The sequence below is a fragment of the Schistocerca americana genome, chromosome X (genome assembly GCF_021461395.2).
Source record: "Schistocerca americana isolate TAMUIC-IGC-003095 chromosome X, iqSchAmer2.1, whole genome shotgun sequence".
Taxonomy (NCBI): Eukaryota; Metazoa; Arthropoda; class Insecta; order Orthoptera; family Acrididae; genus Schistocerca; species Schistocerca americana.
The window spans coordinates 368,186,945-368,203,088 of NC_060130.1; the positions used below are offsets into that span (position 1 = coordinate 368,186,945).

A 16,144-nucleotide genomic window follows, 5' to 3' on the forward strand; every position below is an offset into this window, starting at 1 on the left:
AGAAGAACAAAAGGAAAAGTGAAGACAAAAAGACTTACAAAAGTACTCTATACAGTAGTAAAAGTTACATATGTACATTACAGCTTAAAGAAAAACGAAAAAATAAACAGGGCATTCAATCAAAGGTTTAAAAGGCAAGAGGGATACATTACAGAAACAAAAAAACAAAAAAAAAACACACACGCAGTGTCTGTCAATTACACGAGAGGAGGGAGCTGTTGCAGATGGCAGTCCATCTCATCCGGTCGTTGGCGTCCTCCTCCACGGCTGCTGGTTCCACTTCTTTCAGGATCGTTGTTATCCTATCCTTCCATCGAGTTCTTGGGCGTCCTCTAGGGCGTTTTCCTGTGGGTTGAGAGTGGAGGACTCTGTTTGGAAGGGATCCGTCTGCCCGTAGGATGTGGCCAAACCATTGGAGTCTCTTCTGCGCCAATATTCGTCCAATGTGTGGCTTTCCATACCGCTGGTATAAATCTTCTTTTTTTCTTCGTTCCCATTTACCTTCCATGGCATTGTAGATGGGTCCATATATCTTCCGAAGTACCTTCCTTTCAAATGCACATATTGCTTCTTCTGCTGTTGCTGATGTTGCCCAAGTTTCACAGCCGTATAAAAGTACTGGTCTCACCAGTGTCGTGTATAGGTGGATCTTGTTCTTCTGCGATATCAGCCGAGATCTGAAAAGATTGTTCAGGCTAAAGAACATGCGATTAGCATTTGTTATACGTTGCTGTACTTCTTTCGTTACTTCACTTCTATTTGTTAGTATGGAGCCCAGGTACTTGAACTCTTCAACTCGTTCGAAGGTATGCCTGTCGACATCAATGGAAGGAGGGAGATCTCGGCGGCGTGATACAACAAGATATTTAGTTTTTTCCTCGTTCACCACCAGCCCAATTTTCTCTGCATTGTGGAGGAATCGGGAAGTATCCCTGCGTACTTGCTCTAGAGTGTCGCCAAGGATCACAACATCATCAGCAAATGCCAAGATTGTGTCTGCTCCCACCATCTCCATCTCTCTGGTTCGACAAGTGTCACGGCTTACTTTTTCCAGGGCCAAATTGAATAATATTGGCGCCAATGGATCTCCTTGTCTCAATCCATTTTGTATACTGAATGATGGTGATAGTTGATTACCAAACCGCACTTGGGCCGTAGACTGAGAGTAGCAAGCAGCAATTAAGCGGATGTATTTTGATGGGATGCCAAGTTCCTCTAACGTTTCCCATAACGTGGCGCGGTCAATGCTGTCATAAGCTTGTCGAAAATCAATGAAGATGAGGTGTAGATCCTTATTGAATTCGTAGAATTTTTCTATCAACTGCCTCAGAGTAAATATGTGATCAATTGTCGATCGTCCAGCAACGAACCCACATTGATAGGTCCCTACAATTCCTTCAGCCAGTGGTTTCATGCGGTTTAGTAGCAGTGTTGTAAAAACTTTGTAGCCAATTTCAAGTAACGAAATCCCTCGGTAGTTGGATACATGAGTAGCATCTCCCTTCTTGAATATGGGACATATGATTGCTCCCTTCCATTCCTCAGGAATAACTTCTGCTTCCCAGATGGTAGAAATTAATCGTTTCAAAGCACCCACCAGTGTTTCCCCTCCCAAGCGAAGCATCTCAGCTGTGATACCACTACCTCCTGGAGCCTTGTTGTTCTTGAGTGCTTTTAGGGCAACACTGATTTCTTCCTCAGATGGTTCAGGGACTTCAACTCTGTCAAAACGGGCATCCGTCTGTGTTGTCCCTACTGGTGGGTTGTCGGGATTCAATAGGTTTTCAAAATGTTTTTTAAATAGGGTTGCTTGCTCTTCTGGCGGTACAACTTCACCCGTCTCATTCGTTAGGACCAATGTACGTTGTCTGTATGCGCCTCTGGCGAATCTTGAGGCCTGGAAAAACGAGCGTGACGACTTTGCTTCTTCGACTGCAATCAACAGACTTTTGTGGTGGTCCCGTTTCTTCTTTCTCATGAGTTGGTCCGTGTTACGCCTCGCTTCGTAGTAAGCTACCCTTGCTTCTTCCGAGAGTTGCTGTAGCCATTTTATCCTCTTCGCTGATCTAATCTCAACAGATTCTCGACATTGTTCATCGAACCAAGGTTTACTTCTTCGTTTTGCATCGCAAACTAGTTCTTCATTTGCACTTTCTAACACTGCATTCCTCAGCAGCATCCATGCGTTCTCCACACTGGTAGGGTTCTCTGTTATTGTGAGATGTTCTGCAATTTTTTCTTGATAGCGCTGTCTCACTTCTACATCTTTCAACTTATTCTTGTCGAAGCGGACCATCATTTCAGAATTTCTTCTCCACATGGTTGAAAGTTTCAGACGTAGTTTGACTACCACTAAGAAATGGTCTGAATTCATATCTGCCCCGCGAAAGGATCTTACATGCTCGACACTACAATGATGTCTTCGGTCAACAAGAACGTGATCGATCTGGTTCATCGTACTTCCATCTGGGGATACCCAGGTTACTTTATGCACTGCTTTGCGGGGGAAGTATGTGCTTCTAACGATCATTCTCCTTGTATCGGCAAGGTTAATTAATTTGATACCATTCTCGTTGCTTGTTTCATGGATACTATCAGGCCCTATCGTTGGACGATACTGCACTTCTCTTCCCACTTGGGCATTGAAGTCTCCCATTATCAACTGAATTGAGTGTCTTGGGAGTTTGTCTACTACATTCTCTAGTTCTAGATAGAAGTTATTCTTTGTTTCTTCATCGGCATCCTCTGATGGGGCATGACAGTTGACTAGGCAGATCTTATATGGTTTAGCGTGTAAAATCATCCAACAGATTCGGTCGTTTACAGGAGACCATTTGTTGACAGCCGATATCATTTTATTGTGTACAGCAAAACCAACTCCAGAAGTCCAGGCTGGGCTTAGCTCATTGCTGTTAAAGAGCGTGTGAGTAACTCCAATCTTCATAACACCCTGAGGAAGTCTTGTTTCTTGAATTGCTGCCACTATGCATTGATATTTACTCAGTTCTCCTCCAAGTTGTTTCATTCCCCCCGTCATGATTGACCTTACATTCCATGTTCCAATTCTAAATCCAGAAAATCCATTTACGTATCCAGTTTCGTCACCATTTTGATCCGTCCAGTTTTTCCTTTTGTCTTTTTCTTTAACCAGAATCTTTTTTTACAGAGGATGGGGGGTTGGCCCATCCTCTAACCCTCCTCCTTTCTCATCCGGGCTTGGGACCGGCAATACATAATAAATAAATTTAAAAAAAAATATACCAATAGTTCTTAAACTGAGGAGACATAGAGCAGTAGACAGGCACACACAATATGCTAACTTTAAATTGGTTGACCCACTCCCTACCCCTGAAATGGTAGAAGTCAGAAGGCTTTGACCAATAGTACTTTGTTTTTGGCTGCAGACAACATTAGCTAGCTGACAGTATTGTGTAAGGTAGCCACCATTATATGCTGTGTTACTTTGTTGTACTTCACTGTATTTCATACTGTTTCCTTTCCTTGCAATATGGGTATGTAACTCCTGCAGTTATGATTTTTATTAAACATGTCAATTTTTTTCTTTAAAGTCAGTATTGCCACTAGACTGTTGTTTATTTACAGTGTTACATTTACACTTACACAATCATGATTTCGGCTTCAAAGTGCCATTATCAAGTGTTTTAAGTGTTATAAATTGCCTATGATGACATACTACCATTTTTTACACTTAAAACAGATAATGGCACTTCGAAGCCAAAATCATAATTGTGTAAGTGTAAAAGTAATACTGTAAATACACAACAGATTAATGGTGGTACTGTCTTTAAAGAAATATATTATGACTGTGGCCCCGCATTATGAAAAAATTATTAGATTTCATTTTTGTTTATGAAAAACACTTAAATGACTTTTTTACATGAAAGGACAACCATCACCTAGCTTTATTTCTTGGTCCTTCTTCGAAAAGCACACAGGCAGGCTGGCACACACAGACGCACGCACACCCACCCACCCACCTCACCCACCCACCCACCCACACACACACACACACACACACACACACACACACACACACACACACAGAGAGAGAGAGAGAGAGAGAGAGAGAGAGAGAGAGAGAGAGAGAGGTGACTTTCTAAATGAGGACTTTGTCAAACAGCCCCACTAGTAAACTTCCTTTACACATACATGCAGATTATTCCATGTCAAATCACTAATCTCAGAACATTTTCCTGTTTGACCATCAAGGATTCCAATGAAATTTTATGTGCACATTTGCAGATGTCCCCAAACACATCGGTAAAGTTTAACATTCACTGAAGCAATACTCCCTGAGATAGTCATTTGTTGGAATACGTGTATCTTTGTGCAGAGCGAACGTGAATTTCTGGCAGCTCAGCTGTTATATATTGGGCTTTACTCTGCTGAAAGAAATGAAATTTCACCATCTTGTACAACTTAATGCATTCTCTAAAGAATAATAATGAAAAGAATTTTACAAGTGATATTCAGCCAGAAGATTTTAGGCAAAATCTCCCAAAAATGATGGCACAAAAAAAAATGTCAAAATTTAGATTCTTATATCTCAGGGATTAAAGGTATGATGAACATTAAACTTGGCATGCAGTGACCTAACAATACAAGGTCCTCAAATACAAAGTTTCATTTACATATCACTTTCTTACACCGAATAAATTAAGAGCAAATTTGAAGATTTTATAAAAACATCAACAACGAGGTATTTTCAACCTGACTTTGCAAGAAACTATGTTCTGTAAAACTGTCCAAACTGTACTCATTAGAAAGACCTTGGTTTTAACCACAAAACAAAGTTAATTTGATTAATCAATGCGGGCTAATATTGCTAGATAATTTGAATCAAAGTTGAATGCTAAAAGGGCACCCAAAAAAATGTAAACTTCGGATTCAGATATCTTGTAGAGTAAAATAAGCATTAAACTTAAAACACAATAGGATGTATTTGACATGTCTTTTACAAAAACCACTTTATTTTACTGCTGCAAAACCAGTCTCGTTTTAAATAACATGTTTTGAGCCCACCACCTCTCCCCTGGAACAGTGGGTTTAATTTCTAACATGGGCTAACAATGTTACATAAATTGTGACAAAGTAGCTGGAAAAATTGCACTGTGAATAAAGTTTTAACTTTGGTTTCTTACATCTCCTTGATTAAGTACATGATAAACATGAAATTTTGGAACAACAACTAAGCAGTGTAAGGTTTTCCAATATAACATATTATTCACATACCGCTTTCCACACTGCTACAAAATCAGTTCATTTTTTATTTCCATAAAAATTACAAAAATAGATTACTTTTAGGGTGCTTTTGGAAAATTTGTGTTCTATTACTGATTCGAAACTGATCACAACTGGAAAGACCATGTTTTCAAGTACCTATACAATCACTTTCTGTTATTCAATGTATGCTAACAGTACCAGATAATGATGGACAAAGTTTGGGAATGTACCACAGGAACAGGTTACATTGCACCAGCATGTTATCTGCATTTCATTACATATGGTTTCTGTTTTTAAACTGACAAGTAATATCTCACAATATTGTGGTGGTCCATGGTGACACTGTCACTACCTGTTCAAGAACATTAATTGGTAACCCAATCCCCAAAGTGTCATGCAGTACTAGCAGCAGGTGGGTTTCTTTATTGAGGTTCCAAAGCCTGTGATGTGGTCTTTTAATTTAGGTTCCAAAGGCTTATTAAAAATTATTAGTTTGTTGTTCAAGACTCTGCTCAGGGGTTTCTTTGTGAAAATTCACAAGCTACATTACATCCTTTTGTAGGTTATTATGTCAACAAGGGAATGTTGTGAAGTGTTCATTGTTACATTATTTCAGATCACTTACAACATGATACAGTAACTGTACATGTGTTTATTTGAAAATTGAACGGTTTTTTGTCAACTCAAAGATCACTGAAATATATTATTTCAGTTGTATCTCAGCTGCACAATGTAAAAATTATAAGAATTTTGTTAATCTGTGTAGCAACAAAAACAGTTTCAGTGTCTATATGGAAGGTAACATTTTTAGTACCAGTCACAGAAATTTCTGTGTGATAGGATTGGTGGCACAACCAAGCAATTGGCTACTCAACACAAGCCTACAAAGGCCCCATCGAATCAAACATTGACACCAGAAGATTTGTTCAACTTTTGTGGCAAAGTGTACACAGCATCAAATATACATACATTCCAAAACAAGAAATCTAAGAAATCCAAAATTTTTGAGAAATAAGATGGCAAGAAAGCAGCATGATTTTCCGTATGAGAGAACATCACCAATTTGTACCACCTGACCCAGGCTCAATTCACATCAGAAAAGTTTCTAATGACAAAATAAATTTTGTTGTCAGCAATAAATTTTGTTGTCAGCAGCCATGCTACGCCTCAAGTTGACAGGATGGTTGCCTGGCTGTTACACTGCCTCTATGTATCATAATGAAGAGTGAAATAGCAATATTATTGACATATCAATGGAACAAAATGATACTCTGATAAAATTTACGCATTCTCAGTGCTCAGATCATTCATTTTATTGGTCCAAAAAACAAGATGCTTGTAGAGTACCAGAACAACAAACAACTCATTTCCACACACTCTTTTCCTCCAATATCATCCTGACCAACTGTATCAATTTCCATATAATGAATGGCAGAAAGTGGCTCAAAAATTTCGAAAAATGTGAACTGCAATGTTAAGAAGCTTAAAATAAAAACCGATATTACTTTTGCTTGACACCTATGTGAGATACTCATACAGATTTGATAATCAGAGATAAGCTACTTAGCAAATGGCTTTGCAAGGCAGGTACCAGAACAAGGCTTTGGAAGCTAAATTAAACATTGTTATTGGCTTGGAAACCTGGATGAAGACACACATTTGTGTCTGGTATTGTATGACCCCTATGACGAAGGGGTTGTCAGTTCATGTTCTTGAACGGGTCATGACAATGTCACCATGGCCCACTAAAATATAATGAGATATTATCTGCCAATTTAAAATCAGAAACCACATGCACTGAAACACGGACAATGAGATATGAGAAACCAAATTTAAAACCTGAATGAGATTTTCTCTCTGCAGCGGAGTGTACGCTGATATGAAACTTTCCTGGCAGATTAAAACTGTGTGCTGGACCGAGACTCGAACTCGGGACCTTTGCCTTTACAAGCTTGGGTAGCTCAGTTGGTAGAGTACTTGCCCGCAAAAGGCAAAGGTCCTGAGTTCAAGTCTTGGTGCGGCACACCGTTTTAATCTGCCAGGAAAGTTTAAAATTTAAAACTTTATTCGCAGCATCATTTTCCTGGCTGCTTTGACACAATTTATGTAACATTCTTAGCCCACGCTGGAAATTAAGCCCACTGTTCTAGGGGTGTGGGGGAAGGGGGGGGGGTGCTTAAAACATGTTGTTTCAAATGAGACTGGTTTTGAAATATTAATACAAGACAGTATTTGCAAAAAGAAAATGTCAAATATACGTTCTTTTCATCCTTTAACAAAAATCATCTTTTCGACAAACTTGTAGACTACTCGAAAATTGTGGGTGAATGAAATTTTATATTCCACATCCTCATGCTACCAAGCCATTTCATATTAAGTTTAATTTTCAGCATGCATTTACTCTATGAGATATAAGAACCTGAAGATCACATTTTCTTCACGGCATGATTTTCACACTCATTTTGATTCAAATTATCTAGCATCGTTAGCCCACATTGGACTATCAAATACACATTGTTTAGCAATTGAAACCATGGTATTTCAATGAGACCAGTTTTTAGAGTTTTATAGAATGTAGTTTTTTGCAAAATCATGTTGAAAATACTGCATTTTTGATGTTTTTACAAAAACTAGTTAGACGTGAATGAAATGAGAGTCAAGAAGCCAAACTTTGACATGTTTTCAGGTTATTTTGCCTAACGTTTTCTGGCTGTACATTGCTTGTAAAATTCTTTTCATTATTATTCTTGAGAGAAAACATTAAGTTCTGCAAAACAGCCCAAATTAAATTCTTTCAACAAAGTATTGCCCAAGATATAGCAGCTCAAAGCCAACAGAAATTCATGCTCACTCTATGCAAAGTCATGCATGGAGTCAAACAAATGACTATATCTTGGTCTGTATTACTTTGATGAACATTTAACTTTACCAATTTTCATTGGGGATATGTGCAAATGTTCACACGAAATTTCAATGAAATCTGAGATGGTTGAGCAGAGGCATAGGGGAGTTTACATGGAATGATCCACGTGTTCTGTTTTAAATGCCTTCTCAGTCTAGTGAGTAAAGAACTATCCTAATACAGATATTTATATTCTGTCCTGGTTTTTTTCATCATCATACAAATAAGACAAAGAAACTGCAACCAGCAAACTGATACTCTTAAAAATAACACAATATTTCTCAGTTATTTGTTTTCCTTATTTATGTATACTGCTATCATGCATTGAAGCTACCAAAGAAAGGAAACATAAAAATTGGAAAATGTTTAGTAGCTCACTCTGTACTTGGTGTATGGTGTGAGGCCTTCTACTGAAATGGTAGAGGGAGAGATCCATGTCTGATTCTGACAGTAGTGCCAGGACTGCAGAGCTGAAGAGCCCTCAATAAACGACTGCACGAAGATACTTGCATTTGGAGGCTGTGGACCATCCCAATCAAGTCGCAGGGATGTTGCAGTTAGTGAGTCTGCCACAAGGGCAGGAGCAGGCAATTGTCCCAAATTCTCTACAAGTTACCACACAAAGAAAGAACATTACAATTTGAATTCAGCTTTAAGTATCAATAAATATTTCCAATAATTTTTGATATAATACAAACCACATAATAACATAAAATGGCATTGCACGTACATCATACTTGAGAAAAATTGGCACTGTTTGAAAACTACACATTCTGACATTCTAGCAAAGCTGGTGGACATGTTGGCTGCCTTGAAAGGCAGAAGACACAGGCAACATCCTCATTTGAGCAAAATGCACATTTGAAAGTGTACATGAATTTATACTCTGCATGCTGCTATGTAATTTATAATATAGAATACTTCATCTTTTTATCACCTAGCCCCTTCCTATATGATATACAGATAGTACCCAATAAATGATAACTATTATATCATTTATGTATAAGGCAATAATATACACTCAGACTTAACTCTGGAGTGTTTTCACTGCCACTTTTCATATTGGATATAGTGCTTATTTTTGTGCGTTTACAGAGTGTGCATAAAATGCTGATAAACTGACAGTTAAGTGTGTGGTTTTTTTTATACTTTGTCAATTTATTTTTTCATTCTGACCTGATAAAAACCCAAGAACTAGTCACACTAGTGCAATTGCAAGCGAATTTCTGCACATCCACAAAACTCTCAGTTGAGCAGTCTCGACCTGCCTTTCCTTCTAATGGATACAATATTTTCCATAGTTGTCAACATTTATTACTGTACATCTGACCTACATGACTGACTACTGATTCATTCTGTATGCAATAGTCAAAGAAATGTAGCGCTTTTGAAGTGTTCATGTACAGTAAGTTAAATTTGCTTATAATTAAGTTCATGTTCAGCTCACAGATATTATGCAAAGTGCTAATTTTCTAGTTTTTGGAATATTTTTCACATAATTATACCTCATGGAAAACAACTTTACTGGCTATTGTCACAGATATTCTGACTATTGTCACAGAGAACTGGCAACAGTTGAGGATCATTTACATGCTGTACACTATAAAGAATCCACTCAAGTCCTATGAAAGGCAAATGTAGATCTCAAATCCAAAATGATATTTTCCTGTCAGATTTACACACTAAGTTATGTTATTCAAAAATGTATCAATCCAGACATAATCACGTGGTCAAATATTCCTTATGTATTATACCTGTTCATTGACCATGCTTAGGTAAATCAAAAGTTTTATGTGAGTCAGAAATACAGCATCTATTCAAACATTGATCTCCTGAGTCTTTTAGCTATCTTAGATTAAGAAATTACACTGTAGAGGCAAAGACACTGGTACACCTACCTAACATCGTGTAGGGCCCCACGAGCATGCACAAATGCCGCAACACAATGTGGCATTAACTTGACTAATTTCTGAAGTAGTGCTGGAGGGAACTGACACCATGAATCCTGCAGGACTGTACATAAATCTGTAAGAGTATGATGGGGTAGACATCTCTTCTGAACAGCACGTTGCAAGGCATCCCAAATATGCTCAATAATGTTCATGTCTGGGGAGTTTGGTGGCCAGCAGAAGTGTTTAAACTCAGAAGAGTGTAGCTGGTGCCACTCTGTAGCAATTCTGGATGACTGAGGTGTTGCATTGTCCTGCTGGAAGTCCGTCGGAATCCACAATGGACATGAATCGATGCAAGTGATCAGACAGGATGCTTACGTATGTATCACCTGTCAGAGTCATATCCAGACATATCAGGGGTCCCATATCACTCCAACTGCACACACGCCCCGTACCATTATAGAGGCTCCACCAGATTGAATAGTCCCCTGCTGACACACAGGGTCCATGGATGCATGAGGTTGTCTCCATACCTGCTCCACGCAATATAATTTGAAACAAGACTCGTCCAATGAGGCAACATGTTTCTAGTCACCAACAGTACAATGTCAGTGTTGACGGGCCCAGGCAAGACCTAAAGCTTTGTGTTCTGTGGTGATCATGGGTACATGAGTGGGGCTTCTGCTCCAAAAGCCCATATTGATGATGTTTCATTGAATCGTTCACATGCTGATACTTGTTGATGGCCCAGTGTTGAAATCTACAGCAATTTGTGGAAAGGTTGCACTTCTGACATGTTAAACAAGTCTCTTCAGTCATCATTGCATTGTTCTTGCAGGATCTTTTTCCAGCTTCAGCGATGTTGGAGATTTGCTGTTTGATTGAATTCCTGATATTCACAGTACACTCGTGAAATGGTCATAAGGGAAAATCCCCAATTCATTGCTACCTTGGAAATGCTGTGTCCCATCGCTTGTGTGCCAACTATAACACCACGTTCAGACTCACTTAAATCTTGATAATCTGCCATTGTAGCAACAATAATCAATCTGACAACTGCACCAGACACTTGTTGGTATTTCTATACCATGGATTTAAGAATTGGATACCATCAGATGGAGCTGGTTCCACAAGACTGAGCAAAGAAAGATTTTTCGTTATCCTGAGGCCTTTATCAGTATAGGAGAATGCCTTTTGAGCTGAAGAATGCCCCTGTGATGTTTGAGCATTTGTCGTACAGAATACTGAGGGAGTCGAAGCCTTGGCTGTATCTAATTTACCTGGATGATATAATAGTGTTCTTAAGAGACATGGAGGAACATACGTAATGATTGAGAGAGATATTTAAGAGGTTTTGGGCTGCACATCTGATGTTGAATATGGATAAGGGTCCTTCAGTTTTGGAGGAAGTAGGCTACTTAGAACACGTGATTAGTAAAGAAGGGGTCAGAATGAGTCCAAGACTGGTGGAGGCAGTACGAGACTTTATCTTGTCAAAGATGAGTAAAAACCTACAATCATTCTTGGGACTCTCAAACTACTATAGCAAACTTTTGTCTTGTCAAAGATGGGTAAAAACCTACAATCATGCTTGGGACTCTCAAACTACTATAGCAAACTTATAAGAGGGTTTGCTGATATAACATGACCACTCACACAACTGCTGAAAAATGGTGCAAAGTTTGTATGGACAGAGGAATTTCAGGATGTGTTTGAGGAACTACAGAGGAATTCCATGATGCATTTGTGGAACTGAATCTTGCAATGCATACAATCACACTTTAGGGTCCTAGGTGAAGAGTTTTATGATGAGCAACATCCTTTGACTTTTGCATCAAGACATCTTAGTAGAGCCATGAAAACTATTTGGTTGCAGAGAAGGAAATGCTTAGTCTCATATATGGAATGATGTGTTTTTGATGTTACTTTTATGAGAAGAACTTTAAAGTAGTGACCGATCATGTTGCCCTAAAATGGCTGTTAGGGTCGTAAAACCTGTCCAGCAGACTAACAAGGTAGGCATTGAGACTCAGTGAGTTTGACTACACAGTGCTTCACAAGCTACGAAAGAAACATGGAAATGTAGATGCATTATGCAAGAAGGTAGCAGTAGAGCAAGCACTGGGTCATGGCCTTGTTGAATGGTGAGCAGGGCAGAGTGCTGACAGTGACTGCAAGCTGTACAAGATGTAACCACAGTTCAAAATGTGTAACAGTCTGTTGTGTAAGGTAATTATGGTAGGATCGCAGGTGGTGGTGCCGCCTAAGTTAAAGGGACAGTATGTAGGTAATTGTGTGCAGTGTGCACAGCATGTAGATTTGAGTCACAAATGAGTACCATTCCAGAGACTGCCAGAAGTGTCAAAGCAGTCTCAAATGATTGGGGGGGGGGGGGGGGGGGCATGTTAGGACCATTTAACTCAACTCCAGTGCAGAATCGTTTTGTGCTGATGTTAACAGATCACTTCTCTCACTACGCAGAGATGATTCTTATGCCGAACCAACAAGCAGTTGCAGTGACACAAGCAATCGTCAATAGGTGGAAACAAAAGTTTGGGGTACCAGAGATGATGATTACAGACCAAACTTCACATCAGATATGATGAAGGTATTATGTAACTTGTTACACACGAAGAAATTAAGAACTAGTCCGCTCCACCTAGAGTCAAATAGTTGGACAGAATAGGTGTACGGAACAATTGGAAGGATATTAAATTACTATGTGAACTCATTCCATAACGATTAGGATATATATCTTTCATTAGTCATTGCTGCAGAAGTTTAAAGATCCACATCAGTACAGGGTTGTCTCCAAACATGGTGGTATATGGAGGGAAAGTGCTGTCACCATTTGATATGATTAAGGTGAAATAAGGCAAGGACGGAGAATCAATCTGTGGATTCGCAATAATAGTGAGAGAGGTGTGGAAGCAAGTAATGCAAACAGAAAGGCACTAGAGAAACAGGAGGATGTTGTGAAATGGAAAGGGAGCTTATTGCATTCTACAGTAGGGCAGTGGGGGATGTTATTGAGCCCTAACACACTGAAGGTCGAGACAAAGCAATCTGTCAAAAGGTACTTTGGACTCTCCCAAGTGATAGAAACTATGTCAGCAGTCAACATAAGGCTGCAGTTGCCAACAAAGTTGACCTGTGACAGTTCTGAGGTGCTGTGGAGTTGGTCCTCTGAGTAGTCTCTGCAGAGCCAGAGAAAGAGGCAAAAAGCAAGAAGCAGAAGAGTACATGTGAAAGCATAGGCGAACCTGTTCAAGAAGCAACATATGCAATAATAGGAAATAGCAGTTTCTTTCTTTCTTTATTTTTATTTTAGTTTGTGTGTGTGTGTGTGTGTGTGTGTGTGTGTGTGTGTGTGTGTGAGAGAGAGAGAGAGAGAGAGAGAGAGAGAGAGAGAGAGAGAGAGAGAGAGAGAGAGAGAGAGAGAATATTTAGGGTACTATGAGCTAGGTATCAATTTGTAATATATTAATGGTGAATGAATATGTTATGTAATGAAATGGAATACCTGCAGTCATCCTTTTGATGCTATTTTTTATGTTGCTACAAATTTAGGTGACTCAATACATCATCTTCAGGCCTTAACTGATGCTGAGGGGGTGAACTCCAGTCACATACACAATCCTATCAGTGGCCCACATCTATGAACTGGTTTCTGTAGGCTACTGTAACAGCAATCTTGTGTCTGCAACCGTCAGTTGCCAACTGATGTTTCTCCAGACACAAGATCTCTGTTACAGCACTCTATGGAAACCAGTACATAGATGTTGGCCACTGCCAGGATTATGCATATGATTGGAGTTCACCCCCTCAGCATCAGTTAAGGCCTGAAGATGTTGTACTGACTCACTAAAACTGGTAGCTATATAATAAATAACATCAAAATGATGGCTGCAGGTGTTCCATTTTATTACGTAGGAGTACGGCCGAAGTCCCTCAAACGTCCAATCAGAAGGATGAACATACAAGAATATGTTATGTGTTAGAATAAGGGTTTATTTAGTTTTATTTTTATGTCAAGTACAGAATAGTCACCGCAGATTTACGAGGCGTAAGGCAAAATGATGATAGTCCCTGTCCTCGGGTTGGTGTACAGTGAGGGCGAGAATGGCAAAGATGCTAATTGTGATGGTACTGTACCTCTTCACCTGGAGCAGAGTAGGAGTGCTGCAGAACCAACATCTGGAAAGAGCAGTTCTGTTCACCAGTCAATAAGATGTGTTGATTACTAGCCACCAATGGATGCAAGGTCTAGTTTTTAATGCACAGGAATTATGGAATGAAGTGAGAAGGCTGGAGGAGGCGTTTTCTGGTTTTTGACGGGTGGTCAATGTGACAGTATGCAACATAACAGGGCAAACTTTCCATCCACTAACCATGGTGATATGAGATACTTGAACATCAAATAGTCGCGGCTACACTGGCCAAATAAACCACTACAGACAATCCCAAAGAAGAAGAAACTAACCTTCATGAACCATACACTGAAACAAAACCTGATTCGTTGTTCCCTGAACCGGCTAATAGCTGCACAAGAGGGGTGAATTTCAACAGCACAGTTGATGCAGCATGTTAAAGAATGTTGGGATGGGCAACAACGAGTAACTGTGACCTGGAGCATCTTAATACCTAGCACTGTAGTGGCTCTAACTCTGTTCTGCACAGCCTTCATCTATTTGAGATGGAAAGCCACCCAGGAAACCGATCCATCAGTAAAACAAATTCTGGTAGGCTGGATCCCTAGAGCACAAAAGTGAATGAATGAGGAATATTGTAATGTAAATGTCAGAGGTAAATGTGTTTCTTAGTTTTTAAGAGAGTATGAGGTCACATAATGAGCCATGAACATTTGAAAAGAGAACTGCCAAGGGAACATGACTGACAGAGCGTGAGGAGTATAAAAGTGTAAAGCATCTTCCAGAGGAACTAATGAACTGTTAAGTGGGTAGTCATGAGCAACTAAGTAGTGAAAGAAGAACTATGGCAAATGTGGTGTCACCGCCAGACACCACACTTGCTAGGTGGTAGCTTAAATCGGCCGCAGTCCATTTAGTACATGTCGGACCCGCGTGTCGCCACTGTGTGATCGCAGACCGAGCGCCACCACAAGGCAGGTCTCGAGATACGGGCTAGCACTCGCCCCAGTTGTACGACGACTTTGCTAGCGACTAGACTGATGAAGCCTTTCTCTCATTTGCTGAGAGACAGTTAGAATAGCCTTCAGCTAAGTCCATGGCTACGACCTAGCAAGGCGCCATTAACCGTATCTGAAGAGAGTCTTATTTGTATTATCAAGAGCGATGTACCACAAGGATAAATAAAAGATAAGTATTCGATGAGCTGCATACTTTTCTTATGAGAATTCACTACTTATCCTGTTCCAGAATTCACGCCCGTCTGCGTTAGATAGCGTGCATTTAGGCCGCCTCTATCTACAAGGTGTTGGCACATTTATCAACACATCAGCAAATAAGGTTTGTAAGTTAAATTCAGACTCTGAGCTGTGTAAAATTAGCTGCCAGATATTTGTGTAACCGAAAATTGGGAGTGACATTTGATTTACTGTGTAGATCTATCTTAATGGAAATCTGAGGGGCCGGGTGTAGTGCCATGCCACTACTATTTTGAGGGCACAATCTCTGAGAAGGTGCAATGGAATACTGCATTAGCCACCTGTAGCTGCTAGGCTCATTTTTTGTAATGTGCCAGCACAGCAGTAATGCATGGCAGAGGCAAGAGGATTCCTCCACCATCAGGGTTTCAGTGGTGTTGCCACGTACATGACAAGAAATGGTGCATCGGCAAAACAGGTAAGCTGCTATCTGGAATAAGCAGCTGTTGATTTTGTAACAAAGTCATTGGCAGCCCCGCAGTTTACTAGGACAAAGGGGCTCTGTCAAACGAGGAGGCGACATGGAGCCACCATCAGCAGCCATGGGTTCAAGTCTCCATTGTAGTACCAGCTTCCTGCACTAAGTCCATCCTCTGGACTTGGTGCCAAAGCATAGTGATTCTTCCCAGCTCACACCAGCATCAGCCAGCATCCTGCCCAGGAGGAGCGGGTTACACACCGGGCACAGCAGCTCCCTTC

General features: G+C 40.0%; 1 protein-coding gene across 1 annotated transcript in view; it reads right to left on the reverse strand.

Moving 5' to 3' along the window:
• Window positions 1–16,144, reverse strand: part of LOC124555608 (proto-oncogene tyrosine-protein kinase ROS) — a 565,849-nt gene that overhangs the window by 220,325 nt on the left and 329,380 nt on the right. The window contains exon 5 of the mRNA XM_047129578.1: window positions 8,525–8,751. Coding sequence (XP_046985534.1) covers window positions 8,525–8,751 — 227 coding nt within the window. The remainder of the gene's footprint in view (window positions 1–8,524; window positions 8,752–16,144) is intronic.